This window comes from Salarias fasciatus, chromosome 22 (assembly GCF_902148845.1).
Source record: "Salarias fasciatus chromosome 22, fSalaFa1.1, whole genome shotgun sequence".
Classification (NCBI taxonomy): domain Eukaryota; kingdom Metazoa; phylum Chordata; class Actinopteri; order Blenniiformes; family Blenniidae; genus Salarias; species Salarias fasciatus.
The window spans coordinates 19,308,089-19,328,605 of record NC_043765.1 but is presented as its reverse complement, the minus strand read 5'-3'; the positions used below and the strand labels follow the sequence as shown (position 1 = coordinate 19,328,605).

Sequence of the window (20,517 nt, the reverse complement as noted above, 5' to 3'; positions counted from 1 at the left end):
CATTTCATGGGGTAAAGCTTTCCTATAAAAAGATTTTCTTCTTTAAAAAAAGAAAAAAAAAAAGATAAAGGTGAAACGAAAAAATAGAAACTTTTGAACGTAAACCAGAAGACACCACTAAGTCTAACAGAACGTGTCCAATTTGGGGGGGGGGGGGGTCAGTGGGAGTTCGACGTTTTAAGTTAAAGCAGTGACGAGATAAAGATAAAACCAAGCGTGGCGAATCTTTGTACAAGTACTACGCTGTATAGAAAGGGCTTTTCAAAACAAAAAAATTTGATATTACAATTTACAATATACAACAACTCATATGTCACAACCAAGGAGGTGAGAATATACACTGAAATGCACAGTTTTTTTGTGTGTTTTTTTTTTAAGTGAGCTTTTTTTTTCTTTTTTTCTTCTCATACCAAAAAAGGGTGGTAAAGCACTTTTACATTACAAGGGTTTACAAATGTACAATTATACAGTCAGAAGTATGTGGTCACTACTAGGATACATTATAGATACAGATTCAACATCAAAAACCAGAAAAACTACAAAGTTTTATATATATATTTATATATATATGCAAAGGTCTACACCAAGTATACACGTTATATTTATAGAAGCAAGACCAGAAAACGAATCTCCCATGCTAAATGATCTGTCTGCTGGTTAGCTGATGGCATGTGTGTGTGTTCGTCTATGATTCTGTGACGTCAGACAAATTAAATACTCGTTCCATCTCTCAGTGGTGAATCGCTAAGGAGGAGGAGGGAGGAGGAGGAGGAGGGAGGAGGGGGGGGGGGGGGGGGCACTAGGATTGTGTGTGCAGCAGTAGCAAAAAGTGTAATGATTTCTTCTTCTTTTTTCAGTTTATCAGAAACGTTGAAAAGAGGAGATGGAAGGGAAACAAAGAAAAAGGAAAAGGGGTGAAGGGGTGAGTGGATCAGGTCTCACCTCTCCTCTCTCTCTCTCTCTCTCTCTCCACACCCCTCCTGTCCTCCTTTCCCTCCGTCCCCCTGTTCAGCAGGCCTGGACTCGGTGGGGGGGAGGGGCAAAACAAAAAAAAAAAAATACAAAAAAAAAAACAAAAAAAACAAAAAAAGAGAGAGAGAAAAAAAAAAATTCAACTAAGGCTGCCTGTAGCAACAGGCTCCTCCCGAAGGGTTGTCATGGAAACAGTGGTACGTGGGGTACTCTGCTTCCTCGGTTGGTAGCGTTTGGAGAGGGGAGAGTGGGCATGGCGCTCGGTGGGCAGGAGGGTGGGGCTCGCCGGAGGAAGGTGTGCCGAGAGGTCGGGGGCGGGGGCAGACATGATTTCAGGTGGGGAGGGGAAGTCGGGGCGGTGCGGTGGGGGGGCGGTGCGGTGGGGTGGGGGTGGGGGGGGGGGGGGGGGGGGGGGGGGGGGGGCAGGGCGGGGTTACATGATGCCATTGGGTGGGCCGCAGAGGGGACCCAGGTCAACGCCGTTCTTCATGTAGTACTTCTCCAGCTTGGCCAGGATGTGTTTTCCATATGTGTACTTCCTCAGGGTGGAAATGTGAGGCCGGATCTGTGGCAAACACACACACACACACACACACACACACCGGTCAAACACTGCATGGGGCAGCATAACGGTAAGGTCTGCTCGACATGGCAGCCTCTTTTTTTTTTTTTTTTTTTTTTTTTTGAGGGGGGGGCTGCACGAAAATCAATGCATCTGCACTCAGGTCAGCCTCTGCTCTGTTGCCTGGAAACCGCCGACACCAGTGACCACGGGAAGATGAACTGATGCGCAGGCAAACGAGCAGACGGGTCAACAGAGAGGACCTCTTTACCCCACTGACAGCTCCAGGTTGTTTTTTTCATTTTTAGATTCACAAAACTGAAACAAATAGAAATGAATCCCTTAGCAGGGTGGCGACCGCCTCTCGAGGTTTAAACGGCCTGAGGACGGATCAACAGCGATTTTATTCTTCTCTAAAGAAATTTGTATTCAATTCGAAAGAGCCGATGACTCTCAAACGAGCGGCGCAAAAGTTTGAGACCAGCGTGATTCACATTTATCACTGTAGTATTGTTTTAAAAAATCAATTTCAAGCCGCAAGATGAGCAAAACACCAACTCTAGATAAGTTTAGATTCCATTTATTTTGTCATTTTTAATGTTTTTGGCTGTCCAGCACAAGAACTTTCCATCAGGACTTGTAAAGTCTATTTTTCTTACAACTCATCTTAGTTTTTCTGCTGCTCTCTTAAAAGATCTGAAAGAGTGGATTGTCTGTCTGCCTCCCTCTCGCTCTTCCCCCTTGGCTCCTCTACTGTTATAACCGGCTTTATGTCCCTCACTACATTCTCCGGCTGCCTGGAGCTCCATTTCCAGCATACTTTACTCGGAGTCGCTTCCATTTCTCCTCCACAAACATGTCCAGACCACTTCAGCCTGGATTCTCTCGCTGCTTTTCTCCAAACTGCTCAACTTTCCCTCTCATCTGTTCATCCATCTCGTCTAAATACTTTCAGTAAATAAAGCAGAGGACAACGAAAACTTGAGTTTTTTTTTTTCATCTGGACTCCTGACAAACAAGTGTTATGATACATTACAGTTCTCACCGCTGGTTGAATTTTTGTTGTTCACCATGAAACTAACGAGCTCTTATTTGCAAGTGTGTTTATTTTAAGTGAGCGAGTGCACAGAAGTCATTCAACTCCAGACTGACATCAACTTCAAACTGTTACGAAACGATAAGAGGATCAAATATTGAAAACGAGCCATTAATTGTAAAAGTAGGCAGCTGGCATGTCTGAAAGCTCTCATTGTATCCTCTAGAAAAAGACCACCGCAGCTAATCACGTCCCTATGGAAAGCGCTCACAGAACTGAGAGTATAATTTCGGTAAACACTGGGACTTGAAGGGGTTCGAATCTGCCGCCGCACGCAGCCGTCCTCGTCCATCCACCAACCTTATGCATGACGATCTTGCGCTGCGTGGGCTCGGCCACGTCGATCATCTTCTGCACCACGTAGTTGGCGTACTGGTCCTTCATCATGGTGTATAAGGCACTGTGGGGGCCCTCGGTCAGGCTGCACACTTCATCTATCAGGACAGCTCGCTCCGCCCGCGACGCGTGGGTCACACACTTCTCCACCACATTACTGATGAAGGGAGAGAGAAAATGTGAGCTTAAAGAGGCAAAATGATCAGAACTAGAAAGATTAGACAATTATAGCTTCTCAATTATTCAACGTTTTTTAAAACAGACATGCTTTAATTAGCATGCGAGACACCTGTGACGAACTTTGGGGTTGTTTAATTCTTAATGCGAGGCGATTTCTGTGAAATCTGTACAGATTATCTCCTCCAAATTCAGAAACCTGTGCCTTTAGCGTCAAGCTTCCGCTGTGCGGTTGTGGGGTTATTGTGTTGTGAAGAATGGGCCCGCAGAGTCTGAAACGGGCGCCAGCGGGACGACATAACAACCCGCATGCCATGTGGCGTGATGGTGGCACATTAAACAAAAAGTAGAGAAACGAGGACCCAGCTCCAGGCCTGGCTGCAGTTGTGGAGAGACGGGAGTAAAAACGTTCTTCAGAGACTGCGACACCTGAAAAGTGTTGGCGTTTGTGCTGGAATTTACCTGGCAAACTTGTGCTGGCTGAGTCCCAGAACGTTGCCTCTGATCTCGGCCACGATTTTACTCTTATCTTCAGCTCGGCCGTGTTCCAACACGTGCTGGATCACATAGTTGCCATACTGGTCCTGAATAAAACAAATCACAGAGAAACAGTGACTAAAAAAACGTGAGAGGGGGACAGCTGGCGCCTCTGACGTCACATCAAACACAGCCGGCTGCAGAAATCTGGAGCTGTACTCCGGCCAACTCGAGGCGTCGTTAGCCGCGAAAAATGTAAATGGCGGCAAACGGCGCGTTACCTGCACGAGCTGCTCCGTGTGTTGATGCAGCTCCTCTAGTATAGGCAGCGTCTGTTCAGGAAGGCAGTGTTCGAGAATGCGCTGGATGACTCTGCAGCCGTAAGGATGAGTGGAGAGGGCGAAGACCTGAGAGAGAGAGAGAGACGCAATCAGACATGGCGAGCGTCTCGGCGCGCACGGACGCACACCTGGCCGAGCGCAGAGTGGCTACTTTTGGCTCAAACCGGCGTCTCTCGGAGCGCAAGACGGCACCTTGAATAACGGTGCTAAATGATCAGAGGCATGCTTTCACACACCCTGCCCACTCCCGAAGGCAAGGTCGAAGCAAATTCCTGACATGCTTTGGGCTACACAAACAAACCTGCAACGCCGAGTGGAAAACAAGCCGTTACACAACATGCAAATACACGGCCGGAGAGAGAGAGAGGGAGAGCGAGCGAACCGCCGCACATCAGTGAGAGCGAGCGTCAGAGAGTTCTGATTGAAGTCCTCAAAGTGAAAACCTGAGTGTGTGCTAAACAGCTGGCACATGCTGGAACACAATCTTTCTTCTAACACGTTATGCTAATGTAACATTCAGCTTGTGGACAGAAGATGGCTGTTGTCACTGGGCTCAAGTATCTGTTGCCAAGGAAACGCACCACGTCCCTGAAAAGGGGCTGAGTAGATGTGTCTATCTACTTCGGCGGTGACAATATGCTCGCTGCCTGAAGGCGGCGGAGGTGAGTGTGAGTGAGTGTGTGAGTGAGTGTGTGAGTGTGTGTGTGTGTGTGTGGATGTCAGTCCAGTCCCGGCGGGCTCCGGTGATTGAAGGTGGAAGTGTTTGGCGAGCGGACGCAGAGGGGACCCACCTGTCCCTTGAAGGCGTCGATGATGAAGTGCAGCGCGTGAGGCTGGACACATTCGATACACTTCTGCACCACGTGGTTACCGTTCTGGTCCTTTACACACTTCAGCACATGGCCGTCCAGCTCCCGCACCATCTCACTCTGCAGGGGGGGGGGGCAGAACGTGGAGAGGGACTTGTAATTGTTTGTGAGGAATCAAATATTGCCTCAAGGCATTTTGCAAACTCCCCTTCATTTTTCACTGTAGCTTACAGGCCGGCAAATAACACGGGGCTTTTAGCAGATGCCCTGGAGAAATCTGCTGGCATCTATTAGGGGGAGATGGATAACTTTGCAGCTCACACACCAAACCTTACAGCTTCTCCAAAACACTGCGTTTAAGCAAATATTACCTCCTGTTAATATTCATCAAAATATACCAGATGAGTGAAGCTCAACATTTGCATTGAAACAGAGTGTCGTAATTCTCACTCGTTTATTGATGATTGAGCGAACAGAGAAAACCTGCCGATCCACCAGGGGGGGGGGGGTTTCAAAAAACCAAACCAAACCCACAAAGTAGATAAAAAAAAAAGCTTCCTCAGCAGGAGGAGTGCACCTTTTCATCGATGCAGCGTTTTGCTGTACAGTTATCTATAAAGGACTACAGGTGTAATACATTACAGAACGTCAAGGCCTGGACTTTATCATTGTTTCCAGCGATAGACTGAATAGATTTATAATCAGGAAATCCAAAATAATTCACAGGGAGGGGTCTGGAAGTTAGGGAAGCTAGATGGATTGAATCCCCCAGCGGGTCACCTGAGCAAAGGCCTTCAACCACGAACCACCCCGCCGACTGTAACAGCTCAACAATAAATAACCAGCTGCTGTTACAGGCACTTTGTGCTCTGGGCCGGTCCTAAAGCCCGGGTGAACGGTTGCGTTAGGGAAGGGCATTTTGCTGCAAAAACCTGCCGAAACACGCCGATCTGGCACGGCAACCCAAAGGCAGGGTTAGGCAGGACAGCTCCAAATGGCGAAGAGTTCTGCGTTTGTGCGATCTCTAATGTGGTCTGACGCACTTCTGTTACAAAATTGGACACAGCACAGACCAAACAGGATGCGACTGATTTCAGAAGTCCAGTTATCTTCGCAGATTAAAAGAGAGCGACTCTTCTGGCTGTTCTGACTCCTTCACGCATTTTATGGGATTATAAGGATGCGTCAGCGAGCAAACAATCACAGCACAACAATCCTAATGTGCATGATGTCAATTTAACGCAGCACAAAGCATTACTGCTGAAGTGAAGCAGCAGAATATGTCAGAGCTGCTGTCCAGCCCGGAATTTGTTTAGGTTGGGTGTAATAAAAAATTCCAGTGTGAACACAGACTTTGTCTTCAACTCTGGCCTAAAACGGCAAAACTACAAGTGCCAACACAACATAAAGGCTTTTTAAATTGTATTTTTTTTCATTAATACAAAAACATCAACCAATATGATGTGAAAAGACAATGATCAATACTACACAGCATTTGGGAGTCATCCTATATTTGATTGTGGAGTTTAATTGACTTTAGCTGTTTGCATTTGAGCTGCTGTTCTTTGAAAGAAAAAACTTTGGGTGTCTTACGCAGTGACAGCCCTCGACCACATCAGAGAAAAACCACATTTTTTAAATTTCAATGATATTATAAACTTGTTTTTTACATATCCAAATTGAACTGTGGCAGTAAATCTGTAGGTTTACTTCATACTTTAAATTTGAAATACAGGGTTTTATTTGCGACTCAAGACAAACATTTATTTATTCATCCATTGCTCGCCGTTTGTACTAAGCTGCTTTGCCTACATCTCACTGCAACTCTGTACCGAGACTTACAGATACACCGCTCTGAGAGAGCGGCGGCAGCAAACCCGCATTTCACACTATTACAGATAAGCTCGGCAATTAATCCGCGGATCCCCTTAGCGCCTGACCATTGAGGGTTATCCACACGGATCAACTGCAAACAGATACACCACTAATGAGGAACACAAACTCATTTACAACTAAATCCTGTGCACATAGATAAAAGACATGCGTTAAAAATAGTTTGAAAAAAATTTGCAACTTGTCTTTTTTTTCCAGTAAGCAGTAAATCACAGCTGGGATGAGACAGAATTAAGCTAATTAAGGTCATTTCACCACAGTGTGCATCTCGTGTTTTTACAGATTGGAGCCGTCAGACTGGTGTGTGTACTTACAATGACCTGTTGATCCGAGGGGATGAACTCCAGCGCTTTCTGAATGACCCTGCAGCCGTACATCTGCAGGGCCAGAGACAGCACATGGCCTCGGATCCTTTCTGCCAGAGCCAGCTTCTGGTCCAGGCTGCCAAACTGAAACACACACACACACACACAAAAAAAACAAGCCTGTAACTCCACCAAAGTGTCTAGATACCATAGAAACTGCTACAAAACCAGGTTTAACTGTTTGGGACACGATGAAATTGAGTGTTTGTGTTCATGACCGGGGTTGCAGACATACCTCGAAGAACTTCTGGATGACGTAGTTTCCAAAGACGTCCACCATGAGCTGGTAGGCGGCCTGCAGAATCTCGCTGAAGACGAGCTGACGCTCGGCCGAACTCGCCCGCTCCAACTTCAACTGGATGAACCTTTAAAGAAGAGAGAGAGAACACACCGCTTCTGAAAAGGTGCCCTCCAAACATCTTTTGTATTTTCAAGCTTTTCAATTGTTCACTTCAACTTGGCTTTGCAATATATAAAAAAATAAACTCGGAAAATTTGCAGACCGCTAAAATCCACTCAGTATAGAAGGGAGATTTATAAAGGCTGGATGAAATTGAAGCCAAAGACAAACACATCAGAGAGCGGTGCACCAATAAAGAGAGGGAGACGCACAAAGATGTTGAGACAGAAGTGCTCCTGTATCTCTCACCCAGGGGAGCAGTCAGACACAAGGAGACGAAATTCAGCGTACAAAGAAAGAGCTGAAGTTTCCAGGCTGTGCGAGAGGTGAAGTACAGATAAAAAAAAAAAAAAAAAAAGGCTGTGATGTTGAGGTGTGGAAAAGAAAATGTGTGGAATGTCCAGACTGGACCCTGATGTGTATTAATAGAACATTTCAGTGGAAAAGTCCACTTCTGAGGCACAGCTGGCTCAACCCCTACAGACCCAGAAACCGGGAGCCCGGAGCGGCCTCCGGGGCCCGCTGGCCTCAAATAAACAGCTCTGGATCGTAGCACCAAACAAGACAGAGATGGTAACAGATCAATGACACCATTACTCCTCTTATCTTCAGGAATGAGAGCCATAAAGGCCACAGCATCAAGATAACGCTGCAGAGAGCGCTTTGGAAAATAAGGCCCGTCTAAAACACTCTTTGAATTCACACACACACACACACACACACACACACCAGTGAAGGACACTGACAGGAATATCCCGAGGCCTCGGACCTCGACACATTAACAAATCCACCCTGTTCGCATTATTCCAACATGAAAAGCAGCATGAACTTTGATCTGGTTTATACTTCAGCACCGCCTCAGGGTCCCTTTAATTGTTTTGACTATCACAAATTTAATCAGCTGTGGGAGAAAAGGCTTGCCAATGAATACCAATTTACCTGACAGATCTAATCACATCTGCATTTTAGATGCTTCAGCCCACATCCACACACCAAAGGACCAGAGCTTTGGACAAACACTACTGCCCCCCCTCTGCCATTAAGTGCCTCACACAAAGAGACAGATGGACGGTGTAAACTAATGACACCAGCAGAGATTAGGAGCTGTTAAACTGATTAGTTATCACGCAGAAACCAAATCTGCAAAAATGTTTAATCTTGTATTCATTATTTAAAAGGTGGCTTCTCATTTCTGAGAATTTGAAACGAATGACTGTTTCTGTTATTGCTTCAGAAATTACAGGAAAGCGTTTTTTAATAACTTTTGCCGGCAATGAAAAGCGACTGAAAATAAAATACCTAAGAAATAATACAAATCGGAACTAAGGAACTGGGGGAAGCAATGCCTCGCTACTACGTCATTGCTTCAGTGTTTAAGAGCTTTCTCATACTGTCACTGTGCTGGTCACTCATTCAGTGTGAAACACTGTAATCTGAGACAGACCTAAAGGGTACTGCTGGTTTTAAAATGCGCTAAATCAGCGGAGCGGCCATGTTGGACCAGCGTCCTGGTGTGTACCTGCTGCCGTGCTGGTCCTGGCTGAACTCCATGATGTGGCCGGCGATGTCCCGAAGCTGCAGGTTGGGGTAGCGGTTGTTCCTGAAGTCCTCCAGCAGGCGGCTCCGGCCCGACGGCATCACGTCCGACATGCCGTAGCGTAGCCGCGACGACGGGAACAGCTGGCTGCTGGGCGAAAAGAGGGAGGAGCCTGAGCTGGCTGCGCTGCGGTACTTGGCTTCTGCTCCGGGAGCCGCGGAAATGAAACGCCCACTGCCGTTGGTCAGGCCTCCTGCGTGGTCGGACAGAGAAAAGGATTGTGACAAAGTCGAAGTTAGTTCAAAAAGCACGACATCAAAACAAAAGCACAGAGTGTAAAACCACTGTCAAGGTGAGAATATCTGGTCGAGAAGGGTCAAAACACATTAGTGATCTTAAACCTCGTTACAATAAAACTGATGTTTCCGTGCAGAGGTTAAGATGAGTTTTCCTAATTAATGACACTGCAGTGCTGAAATTTTCACAGCGCATCATAAAAATTACATTCCAGCTCTGCAGCACAGAAACACGGCACTGGATGGCAGCAATGAATCAAATATGGAGCTGCTGCTAATTGGGGGAAGGAATTCATTAAACAGATGCAAAAATCAACAAACATTTAATGCTTTCATTATCCTATCAAATAAAACAAGAGGGCAATGCTTGTCTGATACAGTTTGCAACTGCATCAGTGAATGTTACAATGGAAAAGCTGTATAACGGATGATAACTGCACTGAAGAAGCATCTGTACCAAGTGGGACGCTCAGCCATTGTCTCAGGTTTTAAATGCAGTTGGAGAAAATTGAAAACATGCAGGATATGAATTCCTCTCTCAGTGTTTGCACACAGAGCAGACGACAATTTCGGCGCTCGGTTTCTTCCCTTCAGCAGATGCCAGGTATTGAGGTTTATATTTGCACAGTGCGACACGTACAAATGCTTAAAACCTGCCGAAGCCAGGTAATCCATCACGGGCATGACAAAGCCTCGTCTTGGCTGTCACTTTATTTGACTGTCATTTCATGGAGACTCCGGACGCCTGTTTGCATTACACTTGGCTTTGCCAGTTGTCAATCACGCAAAACAGAAGAAAAACAGAGAGGGTAGCAACCAGTGTCGAAACACGGGAACTGCAATGATTCTGTCATTAAACCCGAGTCTTTCCGGTGAGTCACAGTGATCAAAACATCTTCAGCGTACTCAGAGGTGACTGTTTACCCAAATCAAAGAAAGCTGCTTACCAAGATTGAGGTTGGATGAAGAGCTGTGATTGGACAGGGAGGGTGGGGGTGTGAGGGAGTGGGAGGGTCCCTGGTTGGGGAGGGGCATGCCCACTGGACCGGGGGACGGACTGAAGCCCAGGGTGCCGTTATAGAATCCTCCGTGTCCGATGGGGGTGAGGCTTGACGGTGTGCGTTTGTACAGCTCGCTGTTGCCCGTCAGGGAGTCCCGCCTGGAGCCGCTGCCGCCACTCGAATTGGCCACTAGGGGGAGGCAAAGAAACATCACGGCACTGCAGAGTTGGTGCTCTTCTTGTTTGCTGAAGCACTGAAAGGCCGTCGTCCTACCGGCTGTGCCGAAGCCTCCGAGCGTGGCCCCCAGAGTGGCGCCGAGGGAGGACGAGGCCGGCTGGCTGAAGCCCAGGGAGGCGGACCCCGGTCCGGGCTGGCCGGAGCCTTGTGAGAAAAGAGAGGAGCTCTGGGAGGAGGAGCTGAGGGACGAGGAGCCGTAGAAGGAGCTTCCACCCAGCGCGCCGCCGGGGCCGCCCTGCTGCTGGGGCTGCTGGGACGTCATGGCACGGAACGGACCGTTGGCCCCGCCGCCCAGACCGCTGTTCGCACCACCGGCGGAGGCTGCCGCTGCTGCAACTGCAGAGGGAGACGGACCAGGGGGAGCACGGTCAATCACACATTCATTCAGAATGAAGGTTTTCTTATGAGGCGTTTCTTCAAAACTGTCCCAGTAAATCATCAACAGCAACACCAAAAAGCTTCACTCTACACTTTTCCTCTTCAAACAATAGTTTATGGTCGAGACTCATGGGAACAACTCGCCCAAATCCAACCCTCCACTTGACTGTACACTCCTTTAATCTCATAATTACATGCTATTCTTGAACAGGATATTCGCAGCATGCTTTTAAGGGCCGCAATCTTTTAATCTCTTGTTTTGTTTTCATGACAGTCTACAGCGAACAACGGGCCGTCTTCGGGATTTACACCGTTTGCGTTACCTGCTTGTGCTGCAGAGGGGGATATGATGACTGAGGCAGGCGCCATGAGGCGGACGGGGCCACTTCTGGCTCCAGTGTTGACCACCAGGGCCCCCGTCTGGTCGTAGTAGGCTGCAGGCGCCAGGACCGGGTACCCTGAGGGAGAGCAAGGTAGAGTCAGAGAGGACAGAAATAAGTCTGAGCCTGCTGGTTCTTTGCTGCAGATAGCAGTGAAGAACATTTTGGTGTCTGCACAGCGCTGATGTGACTGGGTTCACTCTGATCGTTTCCAGTGTAATAAGACCAAGTAGCTGAGTGTTTGTGCTCACCGGGGACTCCCGCTGCTAACCCCTGCCCGAAGGCGAGGGCCGAGTTGACTGCGGCTGCTGCGACCAGCTGGTCATTCTGTTGACCCTGCTGGCCTTGGCTCGGGGTCAGAGGTCGCTGGTTTCCTCCAGCTCGCATCACCTTTTACAAAAGAATACATTTTAGGACAAAAAAAATAAATCAATATTGTTTAACAAGTAAAGCAGTCACTTATGTCACAAAAACTACATGCTGGAACTACACATACGAGTTTCTGATAGACAGTGAACGTTAAAGGAGTACCTAAAACACCGACAATATTTAATGACAAGAATGAGAACACACTGCTTAGACCAGCAGAATGAGCTGCAACAAGATCAAACGCTTGCTCCAGGCTTTTCTTATCTCTGAAAGCTACAAACATTAGCTCTCTGCTGAGCAGCTGACTGACCTGCTGTTGGTTTTGCTGGCCCTGGCCCGCAGCCTGCTGATTGGCCGAGCTGTTGGCTGCAGCAGCCTGCTGCTGGAAGAGGTTTGCTGGGTAAACCCCCCAGGGGGTCACACCATAGTACTGAGGAGGCATCACTGCCGGACCTACACATTATCAAAACACACACACACGAGCCATGACACAGGAGAACTGACTCAGGTTATGAACGTGATCGGTTGAGGAGAAACAACGTTGTTATTTGACATTTAAAGTAACACTGTATTAAACATGCGTGTCTCACCAAGTGTGGCTGCTGCTGCGAGTCCCGCTGCGTAGGGGTCCGTCCCCGGGGGAGCAGCACTGATGATGTACGGATTGGGCACAAACGCTGGGGCCAGACCTAAAAAAAAAAACAAACAAAAAAAACCACAATGGAGGGGAAAGGTGAAGAGAGATCCAACCGTTTCACATGATGCCACACATAAAATGATGGAACCTCTAAGGATGCTTTCAACAAAGTATAAAAAGAAATACCAAAAGTAATTTTGGACATGTGTTTTTAATTAAACCTACAAAATATTAACTTTAAATTACCTGGTAACTGTTTGACTAAACCAGGATGATGGTCTATTGTTTTGTGCCGAAATGAACAAAAAAAAAAAAAAAAGAAAAAAGAAAGAAATAGCAATAACATCCAGTCTTTATTATTATATATCAAATTCCTTCATATAAGGTAACGATGGGACTTTTGGGACTGTGTTAGGAAGAGGTCATGACCAAGAGCGAGCTCTTATGATGTGTCGACTATCCTCCCTGGAAATCAAATGTGCTCCTAGTCATTTTTAACAGCTACAAGGGAGACGTTCAGGGAAAATGAGCAACATTCAAAAAATGTGGAAGAAGGAGAGAGACGACACTGCTGATAGAGTGGAGAGAAAGTGTTCCAGAAAACTTTCTGGAGACATTCATGAAAACACGAGAAACAGTAATTGCTAAAATAAAGTATAAAGCCTTTCTACTTGGTCAGATTGTAATATGAAATTTTCGACATTGTCCTCATAGCAAAACAGAAAATCTCAGTGGAGTGATCAAAAACACAGCGGCAGCAGATAAATGTATCAATCTGAGAATAAAATGTATTTGCTATGGAAGGAATATCAGTTTTTCATCTCCAGGTCATGTTTTTGTTCGCCATACGAACAAAACACACACAAACACACACACTCTTACCGATGTGAGGCTGCTGTGCGGCCGCCAGTGCGTACTGCTGCTGCTGGGCTGCTGTTAACTGTTGCACCGCAAGGGCATTGTTTCTCTGAAACAGCTGCAAAACGCCACAAGGAAAGGCGAATCACTCAACATCAAAAGCACCGAGTCCGCTGGAGACAAACGCAAGAGCGTGCCCGTGACTGCAGCCTTTACCTGCTGCTGGTTAGTGTAGTCGAATAAGCCCACAGTGGGTGCCGAGTCCATGGGCATCTGAGAGTTGTAGTCAAACTGAAGCGGCTCCATCACTGACTCCATGGGGTCCATGGTAACGCCACCTTGCTCCACGCTGGAGAAGTCCTCGGGAGGTTTGGGTCCACCTCCGCCTCCCAGGGGCGTCAGGCCCTCTGCTCCGACGCCCCCGGGGCCTCCCAGCAGGTCGCCCTCGGGGCCCGGGGCCGGCATGTTGCCCGGGGGACGACTGAGGAGAACGAAAGAAGCAGAGATGATTGAGTTCCTTGCGGGGCGTCTCTCCGGCGAGGCGCCGGCGGGCGCCGCCTCGGTCATTACCCGAATTCTTTGACGTCGACGTCGAGGCCGTTCTGTACAGGCAGCCCGTTGGGGTTGATGACGTCGTTTATGACGTCCGATTCACTTTCTGTTAACTCTTTTAGCTTCTCTCCCTCAAACGTCGTCTTTGGCTTCTCTCTCTTCTCCTCCTCCACCTCGCCATCCCGCTGCCCCTGTGTGACGGCAGAACAGAAGAAACGGAGGTCACACGGTGGAAAAAAAATACCCTTAAAATACACATCCTATCACCGACACACTGGACAGGATCAGATAAAACATGTAAACTTACATATGGTCCTTTTCGGAGGCAGGAGTCCAGTTTGTCAGCCGGTGAGGATGACAGGACGTACTCCACCATGCTGACCCCCAGCCCTCCGCTTTCAGACCGCGGCGACATGACCGAGCCCACTCCCACCTCTCCCCCGCCGTGGAAGCCCTGGCCCGGCCGGCGGGACACCATGATCGGCTGAGACACCGAGTGATCTGTCAGAAGACGGACAGGGACGCGTTAATTACACACACGGGCGAAGGGAAATGCTGTATTAACTCAGGCATGAAAGGGACAGCTACAGAGACAGGAGCGTTATTAACAGGATGACGGAGCGGCTCGTTTTGTTAACCTCCCAGGGCGACACCGGGGGATTATTTACTTTTTAACACATCGAACAAGATTCATTTTCAATGCAGCACTGAAATGCCGCACAAGTGACGTCAGCTCGTTTCTATAATAAAAGGAATATTTACTCTGTCATCATGTCTACAGAAATAACCACGCTGTGTTGATCTGATGGAGCTGAAATCTCTACTCCCATCATCGTCTGGGAGAACATGAGAGCAGCCTGGACGTCAGCGTTTGATTGTGGCAAAGTATCTAAATATATAGTTCCTAACTCCAGACAGTGATCGCTCCGGCGCTTTGTTCTTGGTGAGAGAAAAACCGAACTGCCCTGCACATTCACAGGAGCCACTGTTATTACAGACTGTTTCATACCTGAGGCCCCCCAGGCACTGTCCCTCCACTGGTCCAGGAAGATCCCTTTGGGTCCGTCCTTCCCAGAGTCGTCTGTCTCCCAGAACTTCTTACCGGTTAGCAGCTGCTGCAGAGACGCCGAGACAGAAGAAACGGGTGTAAAAATAGGTGAAGTTGTCACTCCACACATGAGAAACACGTCTGCGTAACTGGGCATTTTCTAGCTAAAATTAGAAGTTTAGTCATGTACAAAGTAATTTGACTGCAGACAGTTTCCCAAAACAAGTAATTTCAAAGGGATGAAAGAATAACGCATAAAAACCCCACACAAGTCTTTTCTTCGGCTCGTGGGAGAGTTCTTCCGGATAGAATGTCAGGGATGGTTCTGCCTAAAATCTGATCTGATAAGCTTCTGTTCATCTCCATTGTTCAACAAACACTCTGCACTTTTTACATGATAAAAACACTTTTTACCATCCAAAACTGAAGAGGATTTCTTTGTTTTGCCAACATGGGACTGAACACTTCTTTCTGTATAAAACTACAAGGTAGTAAGTAGGGCTGCAGGATACGGCCAAAAAAAAAAAAATAGTAGTAATACTATATACTTTACAGTGTTTGTAGTGTTTGTAGGAAGGCACAACAACTCAAAACAAAAAGAAAAAAAAAACCCTGAGAAATTGAGATACTCAACTTTAAAATAAAAGTAAAAAAAAAATGTACACATTCACGTTGTGTGTCCTCTTAATCCCCAGTCCCTTCTGTTTTTGATGTGAACAGGAGTTCTCCATCACCGCTTCGCTGCTCACTTTCACTCATTAGCAGCTCTTTAGCCCTGCTCACCTCGACACACTCGCTTCAGCACAAATTAACCTCACGACACGCATCTCCCGTGCCGCTGACCGACCACCGGCGGAGGCCGGGGTCTTCGGCCCTTTCTCCTTCTGACGGGACTCACGGCGTTTTAATCTCTTTTCTACCGTCAGTAGGAGATGGAACTAGCGAGCCGGGTCCGCTGTTAGCTTATTAAGTTTAGCAACTCGCGTCAATCAGCTCTGCTGACCTACAGCTGGAATTTTGCTGGAAATTTGGGATTGCCGTGCCATTTTGTGATGTGATGTGTGAACTGGTTTGATTTACAAAGATATTCAGAAAGTGTTTTGATCTGTTTCTCTTTTACCATTCGAAGCGAACTATCCGGTTAATTTTATACTGGACAACTTTACCTACGAGGAGATGGGTTAAACCTGAATCACTAATAAATAAAGACTGGATAAACCTTGTTCACGAGCTCTACATGATGGAAAAGCCTTCTTCCTCAATCAAATTACAAAAGGACACATTTTATCGAACACGATTGAAATAAGTCTGTAAAATATTATTTTTTCCCTAAACACACTGCTATTTGAATCAAGACCGATACAGCTATGTCTTTCCCTATTTAATAATGTAACAAGGAGCTAATCCTAATCTGTCTTTATGTTTCACTTTGATATAGTGTTTTGATATAAGTTTTGTGAATCTCTATGTAATATTGTAATCTGGGATAATCTGTGACTTTTCAATGGAAGAAAAAAGATATTCAAGTCAATTCTTGTTTAGTAATTAAAAATTTTACATTAAAGTTAATATACAACTCCTTGCTAGGATATCTGTAGCAAATGCACTAGTTTTAAGTTTTCTTTTTTGAACGAGATTTCTCTATTTCTGTATCATCAAGCTTTCTTCTTGAAGGGATTTAAACTTGAGTTCCTGTTAAGTGTTTTGACCTGCCTCATGTCGGAATAATGCTACACAAATGAACTCGCCGAGCTTATTGTCCCGTCACTCTTACATATGTTGTAGTGAGGATACAATACCAGAACGATCTTTCTATAAAACGCTCTGCCGTGCAATATCCAATGTCAGGGTTGAGGATGCACTTAAAATATAACTCAATTTACATGAAAATCGATGAGTGGAATCACAAATTCAAAAGGTACGACATTAAATCAGGTCGATGCTTTCCTAATGAAGTGACAAGTGTGCGAATCTAAAGTCTGTGCATGAGCACTGTGAAAATCCAAGCTAAAAGTAACCTCAGGCTCGACTGCAGCCTCTGTTTTCATAGAAACAATCAGCAAGTTTATTCATCCTAAATTAAAAAAATCACCTGTTTAGTTTCATCTGGTCTTTGAGGGATTCGCTCCCGTCCAAACTCAACACTGCTTTTGCCTGAAAAGGTTCGATTGAGCAACTGCTTCTTTTCGACTTTCTTGGATTTCCTGCTCTTCAAGTTTGGCTCTGTTTGAATAATCCATCATGTGGCTTTTTGAACCAGATGTCATTATGAGTTTGGCACGCCGCCTCGGACCTTGTTTCACTCATTTCGATCTAAACTAGAACCGCAGCTTAACTGGTATCACACAGCCGTCACCAGTCTCAAGATTGTCATCAACTCACAAAAGGCCGCTTCAGATCCGAGATAAACTCATGTCTTACCTCTCCCATGGCTCGGCCCTCCAGAGCCAGAGCCTGGAAGTCATGGTTCAGCTCGTCCATGGAGCGTACCTGCACACCCGGAGCACAACGATTATCAAAACAACGCTACAGAAGCAGAAACTAAAACTTTACGACGGGCTGAAGGCTGAAATTTGTTATGCATTTATAAATAGCACTGTGCTCAGTTTACATTTCTTAATAATATTTCCTGAATAAATACAGTTTTAATTGTGTTATTTTAATGTGAACAAACAGTTCATGAGACAAGACAACAGTTCACACGCACACAAACCAACACACACTTGGTGATCGCTCACCTGGCTGTCATGGATGTTGTCTCCGGTGGGCCAGCGATGTTTGCCGGGCTGTTCGCCATGTTGCCGCTGGAAGAAATAATCCACCATGGCATCGTCCTGGGAACGTCCAGCGCCCGCCACGCCCTTTGATAGACACAGGCGCACACATGCACGTTACCTCGGAACTGCTGGTAGCAGCATCAAGCAAAAGGAGCGTCTGGAGAACATCGGAGGAAAATTCAAGTGTGGACAAGGTTGGGATTATTTACAAGCATTTTACACATGTATGAACTGTGGGATTTCATGAACTGGCATTTTAAAAGAGGACAGAAAAATGCATGAACAAATATTAGGGACGGCTTCACTAAAGATGATTAAAAACGTAAAATAGACAAATAAATCATTCAAGCATCTGTGCTGCTGTGAAAATATGTTTGGTCTCTCACATTATCAAAATACTTATTATTTCAAGACATTTCAAATTAAACTTGTTGAAAAACGTCCCTTCAACAAATTACATCTGTGGTTCAAACACACACTGAAACTGGGAGGCAGCGACTGGTTTTCACCAGGGCTCCTCTCTTAATCACATCGTGGGTGAACGTAAACCTCATCAGAGAATGAGTAGTAAACATGAAGTGGAAACAGCTGGGTTCGGTCCTCCGCTGCACACGCAGAGCGTGCAGCAGGACACGTTTCCCAGATGTCGGCCAGGCTAAATTGTTACTTTTCAGAAAGCCTTAAACTGCCCCCCCTCCACCCTGGATTAAACTGCTAAACTGGTTATCAAAAAAAAAAGCATTTACATCCTTTGCTGTGCAACTGCCGTTTCTAACATTTCACTGTTTTTATGTTTCACTGTGTAAAGTTAAACTGGGAAACAAAGTTTTCTTTGCTAATTTTGTTTCTTTTTTTTGGATTCATACGTTTTTCATCCAGTGTGGCGATCGCTAGACAAGCACCTGCTCTGCAGGCAACAACAGAAGCAGTATTGTGAAAATTTAATTCATTGCCATGTGTGTAAACAATGTAGAAATCCAAATTTATTAAACAAATACAATTATGTAGAATAAAATGAACATGAGCCGGGAGAGACGGGCACTCTAAATAATCAGAGTAATTAAAAAGGACCTTTCAACACGCACAAGGTCAATCTACATAATTCAGTACTGAAAAAAAAATAAAACACAGTTATGATATTAAAAATCAAACATTGTAGCATTCACAACAGCAATGATATTATTCAGCATGAGCAGAATTGCTGAAATAAAAAAAAAAAGTTCTGATGGAAGATTTAAAGTGTGCAGGGAAGTGAGGGATCAAACTGTTCATTTGGTCCGATGGGTCAGAAAGAAAAATAAATTGCTTTACAATGAGATACAAAAGAGACCTGGAAAGACCTGGTATCTGCAAAGTGCTTTGCGCACTCAGTATAAAAAAAACAAAACTAAAACAAACAAAAAAAAAAACCCCACACATTTTACAGATAGTTTGAATTCTGACCATGAGTCAGCGGTGACAGCATTTGCTCATGTTAGTTTTTGGCTCTCTTCCCATTTTGTTTTCTCATTATTTTCCTTTTTCCCGTTATTGGATTAAATTTTCCATCAAACACCTTCAAGTGCTTTTATTGATGCGACACCTTGCGTTGGTCTGATTTCCACAATCTTGAAACTGGACGATTAATCAAACATTAAGTCAAATCATATCAAATGTTGCAATTTGTTGATCACAAAGGAAACTATTTGAAATCCACCATCTTGCTGCTCCACTCGATAAATATCGCCACAGTGTGCATCGTGCAGTGACAAAGCATTCTAACTGACGGAGTAAGCCCTGCACATCCTCCATGGTCCAAACACGTGCATGCTCATCCACCAATAACAAACAAGCAAGAAAGCGCACAGGAGCATTAATGTGCTGTTTCGAAATTGAAGAAACAGCAAAAATTTTGGTAAAACGCATCATAACCCTAACCCACCCAAGAGAAAATACAACAAATTTCCGCAAGCATTTAAAAACGCAAGACCGAGCTGAGTTAAGAAGTTTGGTCTAAGAAGGCTCCTGTAGTCCGTATAACAACACAAACTGGCTTTATGAATGCACGGCTACACAAAACACACCACAGCAGTGACAGACATGTCCAGTAAACTCTCATGGAGAAGGGCTTTAATAGATCCACACAGCGAAGCCGCATAAGGGTTATTTATAAGTTTATATAAACAAAAAAACAACGCCCAGTCTGAAACCTGTAACCACTGGTAGTGTTAATTTAATTTGTGGAATATTTTTTATTCTGATTTTTGCATTACTATGGTCAGTGTTATTTTTTTAAACAAATAAGGAACAACAAATAAGCTTTCATGTGGAGGGATGACACATTTTCAGACGCTTACTTTACACCGTTCTTTAGAGCAACAGTAGACGCAGATTTCGTGTTAAACCGTTTCATACTGAGTGAGCCTTACTACCAGAATTGGTACAGATTTGACTCATCTGGGGTTTTTTTTTCCCTCCTTCTCAAAACTCTTCATTTTTGTTTGAACCCCAGTTCACTACATCCTGTGTTATATCAGTTTTCTGGCAGGCACCGATCATTGCCTGTTCAGTTTTTACAATCCATGTAATAAAAAGTGCCTTAATAGGGGGAAAGTTTGGAAAGACTGAAAAAATGATTATAGATAAATATCAGAGGACACGAGAGACCCTACAAAAACTTACATTTCATTTCAATGCAAATGAATTCTATTTCAGTTTCTCATTAGTTCGATTTGGCCCCGGAGGAACAACTCTCCCTGAACACACCACCGGCGGCTTGAAGAAAGGCTTCAGTAACGTGTCTACACTTTGACTTGTTCATAACTATAAATGAGTTTGGCTGAGAGAAGCACTTTCTTTTCATACAGCGATGTAAGAAGCTCCTGTTGGAAGGTTAGTCATGATATTTAACCTTTGAGCCGTGTATGACACATCCTGATAAAGGTAAAGTTTACTAAATGGCTTGCAGGACAGGAAGAACATGATATGAACAGTGCCGCCTAAACGAGGTTTCTGGAAGGGTGAGTCTAGCAGAGCACAC

General features: G+C 45.4%; 1 protein-coding gene across 4 annotated transcripts in view; it reads right to left on the bottom strand.

Moving 5' to 3' along the window:
• Positions 1 to 336: 336 nt before the first annotated feature.
• pum1 (pumilio RNA-binding family member 1) overlaps positions 337 to 20,517 on the bottom strand; it is a 25,354-nt gene continuing 5,173 nt past the window's right edge. For 2 of the 4 annotated variants that reach the window (XM_030120735.1, XM_030120732.1), the window contains 21 exons: positions 17,460 to 17,582; positions 17,143 to 17,211; positions 14,683 to 14,788; positions 13,981 to 14,174; positions 13,692 to 13,864; positions 13,338 to 13,602; positions 13,146 to 13,239; positions 12,217 to 12,315; positions 11,937 to 12,079; positions 11,509 to 11,647; positions 11,201 to 11,335; positions 10,536 to 10,835; positions 10,209 to 10,451; positions 8,948 to 9,218; positions 7,264 to 7,393; positions 6,978 to 7,112; positions 4,753 to 4,890; positions 3,902 to 4,027; positions 3,606 to 3,727; positions 2,931 to 3,123; positions 337 to 1,537 (listed from right to left, as the gene is read on the bottom strand). In XM_030120735.1, coding sequence (XP_029976595.1) covers positions 1,406 to 1,537; positions 2,931 to 3,123; positions 3,606 to 3,727; positions 3,902 to 4,027; positions 4,753 to 4,890; positions 6,978 to 7,112; positions 7,264 to 7,393; positions 8,948 to 9,218; positions 10,209 to 10,451; positions 10,536 to 10,835; positions 11,201 to 11,335; positions 11,509 to 11,647; positions 11,937 to 12,079; positions 12,217 to 12,315; positions 13,146 to 13,239; positions 13,338 to 13,602; positions 13,692 to 13,864; positions 13,981 to 14,174; positions 14,683 to 14,788; positions 17,143 to 17,211; positions 17,460 to 17,582 — 3,330 coding nt within the window. In that variant the 3' untranslated portion in view covers positions 337 to 1,405. The remainder of the gene's footprint in view (positions 1,538 to 2,930; positions 3,124 to 3,605; positions 3,728 to 3,901; positions 4,028 to 4,752; positions 4,891 to 6,977; positions 7,113 to 7,263; positions 7,394 to 8,947; positions 9,219 to 10,208; positions 10,452 to 10,535; positions 10,836 to 11,200; positions 11,336 to 11,508; positions 11,648 to 11,936; positions 12,080 to 12,216; positions 12,316 to 13,145; positions 13,240 to 13,337; positions 13,603 to 13,691; positions 13,865 to 13,980; positions 14,175 to 14,682; positions 14,789 to 17,142; positions 17,212 to 17,459; positions 17,583 to 20,517) is intronic. The other 2 variants (XM_030120733.1, XM_030120734.1) reach the window with 2 other exon arrangements.